Below are 17,976 nucleotides of genomic sequence, written 5' to 3' on the forward strand. Positions count from 1 at the left end.
TCCATTTTGGTTCAGTAGTTATGAAACTATATAGGTAAGCTAAGCACTACTCCATTTTGGTTCAGTAGTTATGAAACTATATAGGTAAGCTAAGCACTTCTCCATTTTGGTTCAGTAGTTATGCGTTTTGAGCTGTTTGATTAAGTGACAAATGTATTGTTGACAAGTGACAAGAAAATCATATCCAAAGAAAAGTGAATATTGCATTTTGAAAGGCAGATACTTGAATACTTGAATATGTGTGCAAATTGAAAGAGTGATTTGGTGCAGTGAACAAGTGACGTTGTGAATTTGTTTGTAGTACTCAGTCAATGGAAAATGTGCTTAGAGTTTTGACCACGTGACATTTTGATGATCTGTGTAGAGTCTAAGAGTTGTGAAAATGTACCACATACTTGTCAAAATTGCACCAAAGTGCAAAAAATTAAGACTAAATTGTCTTTTCAAATGTTTTATGACTTTTAATGGAAGAATTGTTATCAATACTGAAACAATACAAAATGTAATGCTACATCTCGTGTGTCAATAAAGTTGCGACATTTGAAGCATGTTGTGTTTTTGTGGAACTGCTGTTGGAGAGAGGGGGTATAAGGGAGGGGGACGGTGTATAGTACTATCAGTTCTGTGCACATGTGTGTGTGTGTGTCTGGTGTGTGTGTGTGTGTGTGTGTGTGTGTGTGTGTGTGTGTGTGTGTGTGTGTGTGTGTGTGTGTGTGTGTGTGTGTGTGTGTGTGTGTGTGTGTGTCTGGTGTGTGTGTGTGTGTGTGTGTGTGTGTGTGTGTGTGTGTGTGTGTGTGTGTGTGTGTGTGTGTGTGTGTGTGTGTGTGTGTGTGTGTGTGTGTGTGTGTGTCTGCTGGGTGTGTCTGGAGTGTGTGTCTGGTGTGTGTGTAGTGGGGCGTGTAGGTTACTAGGTCCTAACCTTTCTTTCTGTTATTTTTATCGGCCCCCACATCCTGCTCTCTCTCGCTCTATCTCTCTTTCTCCACCATTCATTCACTCTCACCACCCTCCATAACCACTAACCCCTCCAAACACTAACTGCAGTACACACACACACACACACAACAAATGTAAACACATTCAAACCTTTACACACACACGGATACAAGTCCATATCTGCTTCTTCAGTCAAAAACAAACTTCCAGTCAAATTGTGTTTTGTGGATAAGGAGGAAGTAGAGAAGATGACTACTCTCAGAGCAACAGTAGTAGTTTTACTGGGTGAGTCGTGCTGTACTTGTTATTATGGCTTTCAGATGATTCTTTTATAGAACACCAACAGTCTTCTTTTTCTTCTTCTCTGAAGGTTTCTACACCTTCTGCCAGGAGACAAGTAAGTTTTGTGCCAATTTCTTAGTTGTGCGTGTATGTGTGTGTGTGTGTGTGTGTGTGTGTGTGTGTGTGTGTGTGTGTGTGTGTGTGTGTGTGTGTGTGTGTGTTTCTGAGTGTGTCTGACTGTGTTGTGTACCCCCTGTTCCCCCTGTCCCCGTCCCAGGAGCCTCAGTCCAAGGAGCCTCAGTCCCAGGAGCCTCAGTCCTAGGCAGACCGTTGCTGTACGGCCCCTCAACAGCCCTAGAGAAGACTGTAGAAGAATTCCAGTGTGAAGTTCTGCGTTACCCTAAAGAAGAGTCCATCCTCTACCAGCTATTCAGGTGGGTGTTGCTGTATTGTAGGGAATTCAGGGAGTAGCCCTGACCGAGACTCAAACGACTGTCAACCCAAAACCTTTGTTGTTACGCCAAAAGATCCTTTTCCGAACCTCTTGACCAGCTTGCTAAGTGTTTGGTTAAGATTGCTACAATATCTACCTCAAGACCCTAAGTACTGGAGATCTGAAAGGAGGTGTTGTCAATATGAATATATCAGTAGGCAAGTAGGCTGATCAATCCAATGCAGTGCCTAGGGGGTAGGGTTCTAGGGGTCAGTGCCTAGGGGGTAGGGTTCTAGGGGTCAGTGCCTAGGGGGTAGGGTTCTAGGGGTCAGTGCCTAGGGGGTAGGGTTCTAGGGGTCAGTGCCTAGGGGGTAGGGTTCTAGGGGTCAGTGCCTAGGGGGTAGGGTTCTAGGGTCAGTGCCTAGGGGGTAGGGTTCTAGGGGTCAGTGCCTAGGGGGTAGGGTTCTAGGGGTCAGTGCCTAGGGGGTAGGGTTCTAGGGGTCAGTGCCTAGGGGGTAGGGTTCTAGGGGTCAATTTAAAACTCACATTAGACAAGACCTTAAAGACGCACAATGCAGAAATCGCTCCGCCATTTCCTGTTTGTTAAAATTCTAATAGTTCGCCTAATTTCAGTTTATGTGACAAAACCAGCATGTATAGTGTAGAGAATCATTGTAGCCTAAACCGCTGTTAAATATATTTTCCAGAACCAGTGTAGTATTTTCAGCTGTCTGAAGCTGGTGTATAAAACTGAAAGTAAAAGATGCAAAAACAAAACTTAAGAACGGGAAGCATAGAAATAGCACACATAGATCAACAGATCTACCGCTTCTGAGACGGGCTTTTAATGAGGATTACAGATCTACAACTCACATTTCTATGTGCATTTGGTTGGGTCGCCCTCAAAAAGTTACATATTGCAGCTTTAAGTTTCTACAGAGCCCTGTCAATATAATGCCATGTAAACAACACAATAAAATATACATTTTTACCACTGTTATGTTTCCAATCCATTACTGTAATCTGTCCTCAGGGAAGGTGACCGGTCCAAGGCCTTAGGCTTCTACAGTGCTCTGTCTGGTGAGATGGCCAATTTCCCTCTGTACATCACTGCTTCCTACGAGGGCTACATGGTGTGTGTAGCCAGCGTCCAGAACAACACAGTAATACAACCCACCGTCAGTCAAAGACACCACCTCAGAGTAGTCGGTGAGTCGTAGACCCTGTATTAATACTTCTGTTTTGTCCTGGAAGAATGGCGCCAGAGGGGATGGCTGCCACTTTACGGGCTCCTAACCAGTCGTGTGTTTTTCGCATTGTTTGTAACTTATTTTGTACATAATGTTGATGCTACTGTCTCTTATGACCAAAAATAGCTCCTGGAAAATAAGAACAGTGACTATAAGAACAGTGACCTCAAACTGGACAAAGCTCCTGGAAAATAAGAACAGTGACTATAAGAACAGTGACTATAAGAACAGTGACTATAAGAACAGTGACCTCAAACTGGACAAAGCTCCTGGAAAATAAGAACAGTGACTATAAGAACAGTGACTATAAGAACAGTGACTATAAGAACAGTGATTATAAGAACAGTGACTATAAGAACAGTGATTATAAGAACGGTGACTATAAGAACAGTGACTATAAGAACAGTGATTATAAGAACAGTGATTATAAGAACAGTGATTATAAGAACGGTGACTATAAGAACAGTGACTATAAGAACAGTGACTATAAGAACAGTGACTATAAGAACAGAGACTATAAGAACCTTGATTATAAGAACAGTGACTATAAGAACAGTGACTATAAGAACAGTGACTATAAGAACAGTGACTATAAGAACAGTGACTATAAGAACAGTGACTATAAGAACAGTGACTATAAGAACCTTGATTATAAGAACAGTGACTATAAGAACAGTGACTATAAGAACAGTGACTATAAGAACAGTGACTATAAGAACAGTGACTATAAGAACCTTGATTATAAGAACAGTGACTATAAGAACAGTGACTATAAGAACAGTGACTATAAGAACAGTGACTATAAGAACAGTGACTATAAGAACAGTGACTATAAGAACAGTGACTATAAGAACAGTGATTATAAGAACAGTGACTATAAGAACAGTGACTATAAGAACAGTGACTATAAGAACAGTGACTATAAGAACAGTGACTATAAGAACAGTGACTATAAGAACAGTGATTATAAGAACAGTGACTATAAGAACAGTGACTATAAGAACAGTGACTATAAGAACAGTGACTATAAGAACAGTGACTATAAGAACAGTGACTATAAGAACGGTGACTATAAGAACAGTGACTATAAGAACAGTGACTATAAGAACGGTGACTATAAGAACAGTGACTATAAGAACAGTGACTATAAGAACAGTGACTATAAGAACAGTGACTATAAGAACAGTGACTATAAGAACAGTGATTATAAGAACAGTGACTATAAGAACAGTGACTATAAGAACAGTGACTATAAGAACAGTGACTATAAGAACGGTGACTATAAGAACAGTGACTATAAGAACAGTGACTATAAGAACAGTGACCTCAAACTGGACAAAGATTATTTTCTTTAATGAGTCTGGAGTGAAAGATATGTTTCTCCCAGACAAGGCTCAAATCCCCTTCATTCGCAGGAAGAAAATAAGGAAATACAGGGGGCGGAGATCAGGGTCCGATCAGAGAATTTGTTGGTGACCCGCCTCTACCATCTGTTCTATTAGCCAACGTGCAATCACTGGAGAATAAACTGGAAAAGCTCAGTTTGAGACTATCCTACCAATGGGACATTAAAAACTGTAATATCTTATGTTTCACTAAGAATGACGACACGGATAATATACAGTTGTCTTGGTCTTCTGCGCGTCGGCAGGACAGAACAGCTACGTCCGGTAAGACGAGGGGTGGAGGTGTGTGTCTATTTGTCAATAACAGCTAATGTCTAATATTAAGGTAACCTCAATGTATTGCTGAAGTAGTGTACCTCATGATACACTGTAGACCACACCATCTACCAAGAGAGTTTTCAGCTATATTTTTCGTAGATGTCTATTTACCACCACAAACTGACGCTGGCACTAAGACTCAACGAGCTGTATAAGTCCACTCAGCGAGCTGTATAAGTCCACTCAGCGAGCTGTATAAGTCCACTCAGCGAGCTGTATAAGTCCACTCAGCGAGTTGTATAAGTACACTCAGCGAGCTGTAGAAGTCCACTCAGCGAGCTGTATAAGTCCACTCAGCGAGCTGTATAAGTCCACTCAGCGAGCTGTATAAGTCCACTCAACAAGCTGTATAAGACCACTCACCGAGCTGTATAAGGCCACTCAGTGAGCTGTATAAGGCCACTCAGTGAGCTGTATAAGGCCACTCAGTGAGCTGTATAAGGCCACTCAGCGAGCTGTATAAGGCCACTCAGCGAGCTGTATAAGGCCACTCAGCGAGCTGTATAAGGCCACTCAGCGATCTGTATAAGTCCACTCAGCGAGCTGTATAAGTCCACTCAGCGAGCTGTATAAGTCCACTCAGCGAGCTGTATAAGGCCACTCAGCGAGCTGTATAAGTCCACTCAGCGAGCTGTATAAGTCCACTCAGCGAGCTGTATAAGTCCACTCAGCGAGCTGTATAAGTCCACTCAGCGAGCTGTATAAGGCCACTCAGCGAGCTGTATAAGTCCACTCAGCGAGCTGTATAAGTCCACTCAGCGAGCTGTATAAGTCCACTCAACGAGCTGTATAAGACCACTCAGCGAGCTGTATAAGTCCACTCAGCGAGCTGTATAAGTCCACTCAACGAGCTGTATAAGACCACTCACCGAGCTGTATAAGGCCACTCAGCGAGCTGTATAAGTCCACTCAGCGAGCTGTATAAGTCCACTCAGCGAGCTGTATAAGTCCACTCAACGAGCTGTATAAGACCACTCAGCGAGCTGTATAAGGCCACTCAGCGAGCTGTATAAGGCCACTCAGCGAGCTGTATAAGTCCACTCAGCGAGCTGTATAAGTCCACTCAATGAGCTGTATAAGTCCACTCAACGAGCTGTATAAGTCCACTCAGCGAGCTGTATAAGTCCACTCAGCGAGCTGTATAAGGCCACTCAGCGAGCTGTATAAGGCCACTCAGCGAGCTGTATAAGGCCACTCAGCGAGCTGTATAAGTCCACTCAACGAGCTGTATAAGTCCACTCAGCGAGCTGTATAAGTCCACTCAACGAGCTGTATAAGACCACTCAGCGAGCTGTATAAGTCCACTCAGCGAGCTGTATAAGTCCACTCAACGAGCTGTATAAGACCACTCACCGAGCTGTATAAGGCCACTCAGCGAGCTGTATAAGTCCACTCAGCGAGCTGTATAAGTCCACTCAGCGAGCTGTATAAGTCCACTCAACGAGCTGTATAAGACCACTCAGCGAGCTGTATAAGGCCACTCAGCGAGCTGTATAAGGCCACTCAGCGAGCTGTATAAGTCCACTCAGCGAGCTGTATAAGTCCACTCAATGAGCTGTATAAGTCCACTCAACGAGCTGTATAAGTCCACTCAGCGAGCTGTATAAGTCCACTCAGCGAGCTGTATAAGGCCACTCAGCGAGCTGTATAAGGCCACTCAGCGAGCTGTATAAGGCCACTCAGCGAGCTGTATAAGTCCACACAGCGAGCTGTATAAGTCCACTCAACGAGCTGTATAAGTCCACTCAACGAGCTGTATAAGTCCACACAGCGAGCTGTATAAGTCCACTCAGCGAGCTGTATAAGTCCACTCAACGAGCTGTATAAGGCCACTCAGCGAGCTGTATAAGGCCACTCAGCGAGCTGTATAAGTCCACTCAGCGAGCTGTATAAGGCCACTCAGCGAGCTGTATAAGGCCACTCAGCGAGCTGTATAAGGCCACTCAGCGAGCTGTATAAGGCCACTCAGTGAGCTGTATAAGTCCACTCAGTGAGCTGTATAAGGTCACTCAGTGAGCTGTATAAGGCCACTCAGTGAGCTGAATAAGGCCACTCAGCGAGCTGTATAAGGCCACTCAGCGAGCTGTATAAGGCCACTCAGCGAGCTGTATAAGGCCATAAGGAAAGAAGAAAATGCTCATCCAGAAGTGGCGCTCCTAGCGGCCGGGGACTTTAACAGACAAACTTAAATCCCTTTTACATAATTTCTGCCAGCATGTCACATGTGCAACCAGAGGGAAAAAAACTCTAGACCACAGACTGTCCTCAATAGGCTGAGAGAGGCTGGACTGAGGGCTTGTAGGCCTGTTGTAAGGCAGGTCCTCACCAAACATCACCGGCAACAATGTCGCCTATGTGCACAAACCCACCGTCGCTGGACCAGACAGGACTGGCAAAAAGTGCTCTTCACTGACGAGACGCGGTTTTGTCTCACCAGGGGTGATCGTCGGATTTGCGTTTATTGTCGAAGGAATGAGAGTTACACCGAGGCCTGTATTCTGGAGTGGGATCGATTTGAATGTGGAGGGTCCGTCATGGTCTGGGGCGGTGTGTCACAGCATCATCGAACTGAGCTTGTTTTCATTGCAGGCAATCTCAAAGCTGTGCGTTACAGGGAAGATCCTCCTCCCTCATGTGGTACCCTTCCTGCAGGCTCATCCTGACATGACCCTCCAGCATGACAATGCCACCAGCAATACTGCTCGTTCTGTGCATGATTTCCTGCAAGACAGGATTGTCAGTGTTCTGCCATGGCCAGCGAAGAGCCCGGATCTCAATCCTATTGAGCACGTCTGGGACCTGCTGGATCGGAGGGTAAGGGCTAGGGCCGTTCCCCCCAGAAATGTCCGGGAACTTGCAGATGTCTTGGTGGAAGTGTGGGGTAACATCACACAGCAAGACCTGGAAAATCTTTTGCAGTCCATGAGGAGGAGATGCACTGCAGTACTTAATGCAGCTGGTGGCCACACCATATACTGACTGTTACTTTTGATTTTGACCCCCTCTTTGTTCAGGGACACATTATTCCATTTCTGTTCAGTTTATGTCTCAGTTGTTGAATCTTGTTATGTTCATACAAATATTTACACATGTTTAGTTTGCTGAAAATAAACACAGTTGACAGTGAGAGGACGTTTCTTTTTTTGCTGCATTTACAATTTCCTCATAGAACTAGAATGTACTCATATAACTAGTGTACTCATAGAACTAGAATGTACTCATAGAACTAGAATGTACTCATAGAACTAGAATGTACTCATAGAACATGAATGTCCTCAGATAAATTAAAATGTACTCATAGAACTAGAATGTCCTCATAGAATTTGAATGTCTTTATACAATTACAATGTCTTAATAGAACTAAAATGTTTTCACAGATCTAGAATGCCCTCCTAGAATTAGAACACAACATTATCAGATTCTATGGTGCTAAGAATGGTTCTACTGCATGGTTGTATGTGTTCTCCCACAGACCCAGTCAACGGTGCAGAGGTTGTAGTCCAATCAGGGTCTGTGGAGTTCTACGAAGGGAAGCCACTGTCCCTACGTTGTAACATCGCCAAAGGGAACCACGTCTCCTACCAGTGGCTGGTGGATGGGAATCCCCTCCCCCTGTCTCCTTTACACAATCAGACACAGGAACAACTCTTCATCTACAGGTACTGTATTGTGGATGGTCCGTTTATACTGGTCTGTCTGGTCTGTCTGTCTTGTGTTTGTCTTTCAGAGGTTCATTTGTGCCCACCTGAAGATGCATCTTAGATCAGGGGTGCATTGGATATGCAAACAACTGAAGAGAACTTATATATTTATTGACAAATACACCACTCCAGTCACATAGATCTTTGTCAATGTTGTATTATTTAGCTTCTTATATGTGAAAACTCACTGGAAATATTGTTGACAGTATCTGTATTTGTATGCACTACTACAGGATGGTGCCCCAGGACAGCGGGGAGTACACCTGTGTTGCTACCAACCAACTCAACATCACCAAGGTCTACTCCTCCAGGAGCACTGCCAAGGTCATCAAGGTCAAAGGTCAGAGGTCAGGGGGTCATTTGTATCACATAATTATGGAGGAGGGTGAAGTTGCCCCTAGATGCTGATCTTGAGTCAGTTTAGCATTTTCCGCACTAATGCTTAAGGCTTGGGGGAGGGGAAGCTGATCCTAAATCTGTACCTAAGGTGTACTCATAGAGATAGGGGGCTCTAGTGCCACAAAAAAAAAACGTTTTAACATGGGCAGCAACATAGAGGGATTTCACCATTTTGAATTAGTCAACTGGGTGGGACTTCCTATGGGTTAAGGAAGGATCCTATGACATTAACAAGGGATGTTATTTCCCTTCAGAATGTGTTTACCTAAGTATAGAGGCAGGTAGCCTAGTGGTTAGAGTGTAGAGGAGGCAGGTAGCCTACTGGTTAGAGTGTAGAGGAGGCAGGTAGCCTAGTGGTTAGAGTGTAGAGGAGGCAGGTAGCCTACTGGTTAGAGTGTAGAGGAGGCAGGTAGCCTAGTGGTTAGAGTGTAGAGGAGGCAGGTAGCCTACTGGTTAGAGTGTAGAGGAGGCAGGTAGCCTAGTGGTTAGAGTGTAGAGGCGGCAGGTAGCCTAGTGGTTAGAGTGTAGAGGAGGCAGGTAGCCTAGTGGTTAGAGTGTAGAGGAGGCAGGTAGCCTAGTGGTTAGAGTGTAAAGGAGGCAGGTAAGGTAGCCTAGTGGTTAGAGTTTTGGGCCAGTAACTGAAAGGTCGCTGGTTTGAATCTCTGAGCCGACTGGGTCAAAAAGCTGTCTGTGCCCTTGAGCAAGGCACTTAACCCTAAATGCTCCTGTTAGTTGCTCTGGATAAGAGTGTCTGCTGAAATGTAAAATGATAGCCAGTATGCACATATCTAAGTCTTACCAAACTGTATTTTTTTCTGTTAGAAAAGAGGCGTTTCCCTGAAGGGGGTTGTTTTCCTTCAAGTTGCCCTATCTCTCTTGTCTAGGGCAGGAGTTTTCCCTGGTCAGGTCCAGCGGTCAGGAAAACTCCACACTGCGTATTTCTCAAAGCTCCTGACAGCTGAAATGGATTCTGTCATAAGTCTGTCACATGTTCATAGTGAAGTGAAGTCAGTGGGTTGTATTCAATCAAACCCTGTATTCAGAGGATATCTTGTTCAAAACTCTCTCCATCCATCCTCTCCTCTCTTTCAGAGCTGGTGTCTGAACCAGACCTCCTCTTCCTGGTCCTGAAGGAAAGAGGCGGGACCTACTTTGCCCTCGTCACGTGTCAATCACTCAATGGGACTCCGCCCATCACCTTCTCCCTCTACAGCAGGTCAGAGTTCATTAGCACGGAGACGGTTGACGAGCGATTCGCCACGTTCTCTATTCCAGTGGTTCTAGATCTCCACATGGGCTTTCTACAGTGTCAGGCGCAGAACGGAGACAGGGTGGTGTACGGTCAGTGGACGGCCATGCACGTTGGTAAGTCTGTCTGTCTCGCTGTCTGTCTGTCTCTTTGTCCGACAGTCTGTTTCAAGCAAATTATTTGACCTATAGTTCTGTTCTCAGCACTCAAGACCCACTGGACTTATAACCCACTGGACTTATCACCCACTGGACTTATAACCCACTGGACTTATCACCCACTGGACTTATCACCCACTGGACTTATCACCACTAGACTTATCACCACTGGACTTATCACCACTGGACTTATCACCACTAGACTTATCACCCACTGGACTTATCACCACTAGACGTATCACCCACTGGACTTATCACCCACTGGACTTATCACCACTAGACGTATCACCCGCTGGACTTATCACCACTAGACTTATCACCACTGGACTTATCACCACTGGACTTATCACCACTAGACTTATCACCCACTGGACTTATCACCACTAGACGTATCACCCACTGGACTTATCACCCACTGGACTTATCACCCACTGGACTTATCACCACTAGACGTATCACCCACTGGACTTATCACCCACTGGACTTATCACCCACTGGACTTATCACCACTAGACGTATCACCCACTGGACTTATCACCCACTAGACTTATCACCCACTGGACTTATCACCCACTAGACTTATCACCCACTGGACTTGTAAATTCTCATACATTGAAACGCAGTAGTGCACTATGAGGGGAATAGGGTGCCATTTGTGTTGCTGAGTATACCTACCCCCCCCCCCCCCCCCCCCAGTTTCAGTAGGTGGAGCTGTGACGATGCACTACGACACCGACGTGGGAGAAAACTTCTCCATTGTGGGCCTGAGGTTCTACTGTTCCGTGGAGAGGGGAACCTTTCCCCAGTACCGCTGGTTCCTCAACGGAACTGTTCTAGAAGGCCGTGGAGAGTTCTACTGGGTGGAGAACCAGCCGGAGCAATCCATTTTGTTGTTATCTGTGGGGAGGAGCAGTGCCGGAACGTACCATTGTGAGGTGTCCGACAGCTTTGATGGCACTACGGTGATCAGCAGTGAGGCGAGGTACATCGATAAAGAAGGTTTGGTCTGAGATGAGTCTTTGCTTTTTCTTAAATAAATTTTGATTGGATAGAGAGAGATAGCTGAAAGAGCAGTACATTGAGACCAGATACAAACCCATTCTGGCAGCGGTACATAGAGTCCAGATACAAACCCATGCTGGCAGCGGTACATAGAGTCCAGATACAAACCCATGCTGGCAGCAGTACATTGAGGCCAGATTCAAACCCATGCTGGCAGCGGTACATAGAGGCCAGATACAAACCCATTCTGGCAGTGGTACATAGAGGCCAGATTCAAACCCATTCTGGCAGCGGTACATTGAGACCAGATTCAAACCCATTCTGGCAGCGGTACATAGAGGCCAGATTCAAACCCATGCTGGCAGCGGTACATTGAGGCCAGATTCAAACCCATTCTGGCAGCGGTACATAGAGGCCAGATTCAAACCCATTCTGGCAGCGGTACATAGAGGCCAGATTCAAACCCATTCTGGCAGCGGTACATTGAGACCAGATTCAAACCCATTCTGGCAGCGGTACATAGAGGCCAGATTCAAACCCATTCTGGCAGCGGTACATAGAGGCCAGATACAAACCCATTCTGGCAGCGGTACATAGAGGCCAGATTCAAACCCATTCTGGCAGTGGTACATAGAGGCCTGATTCAAACCCATTCTGGCAGCGGTACATAGAGGCCAGATTCAAACCCATTCTGGCAGCGGTACATAGAGGCCAGATTCAAACCCATTCTGGCAGCGGTACATAGAGGCCAGATTCAAACCCATTCTGGCAGCGGTACATAGAGGCCAGATTCAAACCCATTCTGGCAGCGGTACATAGAGGCCAGATACAAACCCATTCTGGCAGCCGTACATAGAGGCCAGTTTCAAACCCATTCTGGCAGCGGTACATAGAGGCCAGATACAAACCCATTCTGGCAGCCGTACATAGAGGCCAGATTCAAACCCATTCTGGCAGCGGTACATAGAGGCCAGATACAAACCCATGCTGGCAGCAGTACATAGAGGCCAGATTCAAACCCATTCTGGCAGCGGTACATTGTACAAATGCTCCAGACACAGAGGCTTAGACCACTGGACCATCCCAGGCATGAGGGTCCTTGTGTGGGTAGAATGTGTAATGTTAACCTCACTCCTCTCTCCTCTCCATCCCAGGCATGAGGGTCCTTGTGTGGGTAGAATGTGTAATGTTAACCTCACTCCTCTCTCCTCTCCATCCCAGGCATGAGGGTCCTTGTGTGGGTAGAATGTGTAATGTTAACCTCACTCCTCTCCATCCCAGGCATGAGAGTCCTTGTTTGACTGGAATTGAGTGTGTGTGAATCTTACAGACACATGGCTCTACATAAGGTCAATGGGTTGTATGTAGTTCAATCAAAGCCTGTATTTAGATGTTTGAAGTTGTTTTTGTTTGTTTACCTCTTCTTCTTCCTCTGCCAGTGTTGAACCACCTCCCTACCACGGTGGTGGCTGTTGTGTTCGGCTGTTTCCTCTTCCTGGTTACCTTGGTGACCACCTGTTGTTTCAGTGGTCTGCTGTTCCGTGAGTGTACACTTTACTTATTCTCGTCTCTCTCGTCTCTCTCGCTCCTCTCTCTCTTTTCAGTTTGTCTTTCTGTCTCTCTCGTCTCTCTCGCTCCTCTCTCTCTTTTCAGTTTGTCTCTCTCGTCTCTCTCGCTCCTCTCTCTCTTTTCAGTTTGTCTCTCTGTCTCTCTCGTCTCTCTCGCTCCTCTCTCTCTTTTCAGTTTGTCTCTCTCGTCTCTCTCGCTCCTCTCTCTCTTTTCAGTTTGTCTCTCTGTCTCTCTCGTCTCTCTCGCTCCTCTCTCTTTTCAGTTTGTCTCTCTGTCTCTCTCGTCTCTCTCGCTCCTCTCTCTCTTTTCAGTTTGTCTTTCTGTCTCTCTCGTCTCTCTCGCTCCTCTCTCTCTTTTCAGTTTGTCTCTCTGTCTCTCTCGTCTCTCTCGCTCCTCTCTCTCTTTTCAGTTTGTCTCTCTGTCTCTCTCGTCTCTCTCGCTCCTCTCTCTCTTTTCAGTTTGCCTCTCTGTCTCTCTCGTCTCTCTCGCTCCTCTCTCTCTTTTCAGTTTGTCTTTCTGTCTCTCGTCTCTCTCGCTCCTCTCTCTCTTTTCAGTTTGTCTCTCTGTCTCTCTCGTCTCTCTCGCTCCTCTCTCTCTTTTCAGTTTGTCTCTCTGTCTCTCTCGTCTCTCTCGCTCCTCTCTCTCTTTTCAGTTTGTCTCTCTGTCTCTCTCGTCTCTCTCGCTCCTCTCTCTCTTTTCAGTTTGTCTCTCTCGTCTCTCTCGCTCCTCTCTCTCTTTTCAGTTTGTCTCTCTGTCTCTCTCGTCTCTCTCGCTCCTCTCTCTCTTTTCAGTTTGTCTCTCTGTCTCTCTCGTCTCTCTCGCTCCTCTCTCTCTTTTCAGTTTGTCTTTCTGTCTCTCTCGTCTCTCTCGCTCCTCTCTCTCTTTTCAGTTTGTCTCTCTGTCTCTCTCGTCTCTCTCGCTCCTCTCTCTCTTTTCAGTTTGTCTCTCTGTCTCTCTCGTCTCTCTCGCTCCTCTCTCTCTTTTCAGTTTGTCTCTCTGTCTCTCTCGTCTCTCTCGCTCCTCTCTCTCTTTTCAGGTTGTCTCTCTGTCTCTCTCGTCTCTCTCGCTCCTCTCTCTCTTTTCAGTTTGTCTCTCTGTCTCTCTCGTCTCTCTCGCTCCTCTCTCTCTTTTCAGTTTGTCTCTCTGTCTCTCTCGTCTCTCTCGCTCCTCTCTCTCTTTTCAGTTTGTCTCTCTGTCTCTCTCGTCTCTCTCGCTCCTCTCTCTCTTTTCAGTTTGTCTTTCTGTCTCTCTCGTCTCTCTCGCTCCTCTCTCTCTTTTCAGTTTGTCTTTCTGTCTCTCTCGTCTCTCTCGCTCCTCTCTCTCTTTTCAGTTTGTCTCTCTCGTCTCTCTCGCTCCTCTCTCTCTTTTCAGTTTGTCTTTCTGTCTCTCTCGTCTCTCTCGCTCCTCTCTCTCTTTTCAGTTTGTCTCTCTGTCTCTCTCGTCTCTCTCGCTCCTCTCTCTCTTTTCAGTTTGTCTCTCTGTCTCTCTCGTCTCTCTCGCTCCTCTCTCTCTTTTCAGTTTGTCTCTCTGTCTCTCTCGTCTCTCTCGCTCCTCTCTCTCTTTTCAGTTTGTCTCTCTGTCTCTCTCGTCTCTCTCGCTCCTCTCTCTCTTTTCAGTTTGTCTCTCTGTCTCTCTCGCTCCTCTCTCTCTCCTCTCTCTCTTTTCAGTTTGTCTCTCTGTCTCACACTCCTCTCTCTCTTTTCAGTTTGTCTATCTGTCTCTCTCTTTTCAGTTTGTGTCTCTGTCTCTCTCTTTTCAGTTTGTCTCTCTGTCTCTCTCTCTTTTCAATTTGTCTCTCTGTCTCTCTCTCTTTTCAGTTTGTGTCTCTGTCTCTCTCTTTTCAGTTTGTCTCTCTGTCTCTCTCTCTTTTCAATTTGTCTCTCTGTCTCTCTCTCTTTTCAGTTTGTCTCTCTGTCTCTCACACTCCTCTCTCTCTTTCAGTTTGTCTCTCTGTCTCTCTCTCTTTTCAGTTTGTCTCTCACACTCCTCTCTCTCTCTTTTCAGTTTGACTCGCTGTCTCTCTCTCTTTTCAGTTTGTCTCTCACACTCCTCTCTCTCTTTCAGTTTGTCTCTCTGTCTCTCTCGTCTCTCTCGCTCCTCTCTCTCTTTTCAGTTTGTCTCTCTGTATCTCTCGTCTCTCTCGCTCCTCTCTCTCTTTTCAGTTTGTCTCTCTGTCTCTCTTGTCTCTCTCGCTCCTCTCTCTCTTTTCAGTTTGTCTTTCTGTCTCTCTCGTCTCTCTCGCTCCTCTCTCTCTTTTCAGTTTGTCTCTCTGTCTCTCTCGTCTCTCTCGCTCCTCTCTCTCTTTTCAGTTTGTCTCTCTCGTCTCTCTCGCTCCTCTCTCTCTTTTCAGTTTGTCTCTCTGTCTCTCTCGTCTCTCTCGCTCCTCTCTCTCTTTTCAGTTTGTCTCTCTGTCTCTCTCGTCTCTCTCGCTCCTCTCTCTCTTTTCAGTTTGTCTTTCTGTCTCTCTCGTCTCTCTCGCTCCTCTCTCTCTTTTCAGTTTGTCTTTCTGTCTCTCTCGTCTCTCTCGCTCCTCTCTCTCTTTTCAGTTTGTCTTTCTGTCTCTCTCGTCTCTCTCGCTCCTCTCTCTCTTTTCAGTTTGTCTTTCTGTCTCTCTCGTCTCTCTCGCTCCTCTCTCTCTTTTCAGTTTGTCTTTCTGTCTCTCTCGTCTCTCTCGCTCCTCTCTCTCTTTTCAGTTTGTCTTTCTGTCTCTCTCGTCTCTCTCGCTCCTCTCTCTCTTTTCAGTTTGTCTCTCTGTCTCTCTCGTCTCTCTCGCTCCTCTCTCTCTTTTCAGTTTGTCTCTCTGTCTCTCTCGTCTCTCTCGCTCCTCTCTCTCTTTTCAGTTTGTCTCTCTGTCTCTCTCGTCTCTCTCGCTCCTCTCTCTCTTTTCAGTTTGTCTCTCTTTCTCTCTCGCTCCTCTCTCTCTCCTCTCTCTCTTTTCAGTTTGTCTCTCTGTCTCACACTCCTCTCTCTCTTTTCAGTTTGTCTATCTGTCTCTCTCTTTTCAGTTTGTGTCTCTGTCTCTCTCTTTTCAGTTTGTCTCTCTGTCTCTCTCTCTTTTCAATTTGTCTCTCTGTCTCTCTCTCTTTTCAGTTTGTGTCTCTGTCTCTCTCTTTTCAGTTTGTCTCTCTGTCTCTCTCTTTTCAATTTGTCTCTCTGTCTCTCTCTCTTTTCAGTTTGTCTCTCTGTCTCTCACACTCCTCTCTCTCTTTCAGTTTGTCTCTCTGTCTCTCTCTCTTTTCAGTTTGTCTCTCACACTCCTCTCTCTCTCTTTTCAGTTTGACTCGCTGTCTCTCTCTCTTTTCAGTTTGTCTCTCACACTCCTCTCTCTCTTTCAGTTTGTCTCTCTGTCTCTCTCTCTCCTCACTCTTTTCAGTTTGTCTCTCTGTCTCTCACACTCCTCTCTCTCTTTTAGATTGTCTCTCACTCCTCTCTCTCTCTTTTCAGTTTGTCTCTCTGTCTCTCTCTCTTTTCAGTTTGTCTCTCTGTCTCTCTCTCTCCTCACTCTTTTCAGTTTGTCTCTCTGTCTCTCACACCCCTCTCTCTCTTTCAGTTTGTCTCTCTGTCTCTCACACACCTCTCTCTCTTTCAGTTTGTCTCTCACTCCTCTCTCTCTCTTTTCAGTTTGTCTCTCTGTCTCTCTCTCTTTTCAGTTTGTCTCTCTGTCTCTCTCTCTCCTCACTCTTTTCAGTTTGTCTCTCTGTCTCTCACACTCCTCTCTCTCTTTCAGATTGTCTCTCACTCCTCTCTCTCTCTTTTCAGTTTGTGTCTCTGTCTCTCTCTCGCCTCACTCTTTTCTGTCTCTCTCTCTCTTTTCAGTTTGTCTCTCTAACCCTGTTGCCTGTTTTTCCCACAGAGAAAAGACAGTGTCTTGTTGAAAAGTCTATGTAAGTGAATTTACTACCCGTAACAACCTCAGCCCTGAGATCTCACCTGTTTCCCAGTGGCCAGATATTCATCCCCGTATTCCTCCATCTCCTACAGGCTGGATCTCAAGTTGGGTCTGGAGATGCACAACATAATGGTGTCTGATGATGATGAAGAGTTCCTGTGTTCCTGTGTGTGTGTGTGTGTGTGTGTGTGTGTGTGTGTGTGTGTGTGTGTGTGTGTGTGTGTGTGTGTGTGTGTGTGTGTGTGCGTGTATGCGTGTGTGTGTGTGTGTGTGTGTGTGTGTGTGTGTGTGTGTGTGTGTGTGTGTGTGTGTGTGTGTAAAGATAATAAGTACATACTTCACATTCAAGTTCATTTCGAACTTCCCCACAGAGTGTAACATATTCCCCTTTTCTCCCGATGAAGGATGAAGAGGAATACATGGAGGATGACGGAGTGGTGAGAGCAGCCAGAATCGTTGACTCAGATCAGGTAATGTAGCCTCGATCAATCAATTAATCAACTAACTGATCAATCAATCAATCAACTAACCCATCAATCAATCAACCAATCAATCAACTAACTGATCAATTAATCAACTAACTGATCAATCAATCAATTAATCAACTAACTGATCAATCAATCAATTAATCAACTAACTGATCAATCAATCAATCAACTAAACCATCAATCAATCAACCAATCAATCATCAATCAATCAATCAATCAATCAACTAACTGATCAATCAATCAATCAATTAATCAACTAACTGATCAATCAATCAATTAATCAACTAACTGATCAATCAATCAATCAATGAATCAACTAACTGATCAATCAATCAATTAATCAACTAACCCATCAATCAATCAACCAATCAATCTATTAATCCACCCATCCACCATGAATCAGTTAACCAATTAATCAATCAATAAATGAACCAATCAATCAGACTGATGTCACTGATCCACAGGAGGAAGTAGAATCGACAGACGAGTGGCTGCAGCTACACCAGGAACTGAAGAACACCTTGGAGGATGAAATTCCACAAAATAACTTTTGAATTCTACAACCATCTAAAAAGAAGTGATTCCTACACATTCCATCACAAAGCCCTCCCCTACAGAGAGATGAACCCAGAGCAGAGGCCCCTCAGCCAGCTGGTTCTGGGGCTCTGTTCACAAACACAAACAGACCCCACAGAGTCCCAGAACAGCAACACAATTAGACCCAACCTAATTGGGTTGAGGAAGCAAAAAGATAACTATTTGAAATACTGGAAATAATCACCCCAAAAAACAGAAGAAAACTAGAATGCAATTTGGCCCTAAACAGAGAGTACACAGTGGCAGATTAACTGACCACTGTGACTGACCCAAAATGATGTACAGACTCAGTGAGCATA

At 45.4% G+C, this 17,976-nt stretch overlaps 2 protein-coding genes across 6 annotated transcripts in view; both read left to right on the forward strand.

Annotated features, from left to right (window-relative positions):
• The window catches only part of LOC118940024, a 1,007,326-nt gene that overhangs the window by 118,221 nt on the left and 871,129 nt on the right, over positions 1-17,976 (forward strand). The window lies entirely within an intron of this gene.
• On the forward strand, positions 890-17,647 carry LOC110493420 (platelet endothelial cell adhesion molecule). 5 transcript variants are annotated; one of them, XM_036948063.1, is made up of 13 exons: positions 890-1,221; positions 1,307-1,333; positions 1,496-1,652; positions 2,685-2,860; positions 8,098-8,284; positions 8,560-8,666; positions 9,818-10,090; positions 10,829-11,131; positions 12,574-12,675; positions 16,557-16,587; positions 16,685-16,724; positions 16,997-17,062; positions 17,545-17,647. In XM_036948063.1, exons 1-13 carry the CDS (start codon positions 1,185-1,187, stop codon positions 17,632-17,634), a joined length of 1,596 nt encoding a protein of 531 aa, XP_036803958.1. In that variant the 5' UTR covers positions 890-1,184; the 3' UTR covers positions 17,635-17,647. The 5 variants fall into 5 exon arrangements, 3 of the variants coding, with proteins under 3 accessions (XP_036803958.1, XP_036803959.1, XP_036803960.1); XR_005036661.1 differs by having other exon boundaries at positions 895-1,221; positions 10,829-11,114; positions 17,545-17,579; XM_036948064.1 differs by lacking the exon at positions 17,545-17,647 and having other exon boundaries at positions 891-1,221; positions 16,685-16,758; positions 16,997-17,027.

This window comes from Oncorhynchus mykiss, chromosome 17 (genome assembly GCF_013265735.2).
Source record: "Oncorhynchus mykiss isolate Arlee chromosome 17, USDA_OmykA_1.1, whole genome shotgun sequence".
Taxonomy (NCBI): Eukaryota; Metazoa; Chordata; class Actinopteri; order Salmoniformes; family Salmonidae; genus Oncorhynchus; species Oncorhynchus mykiss.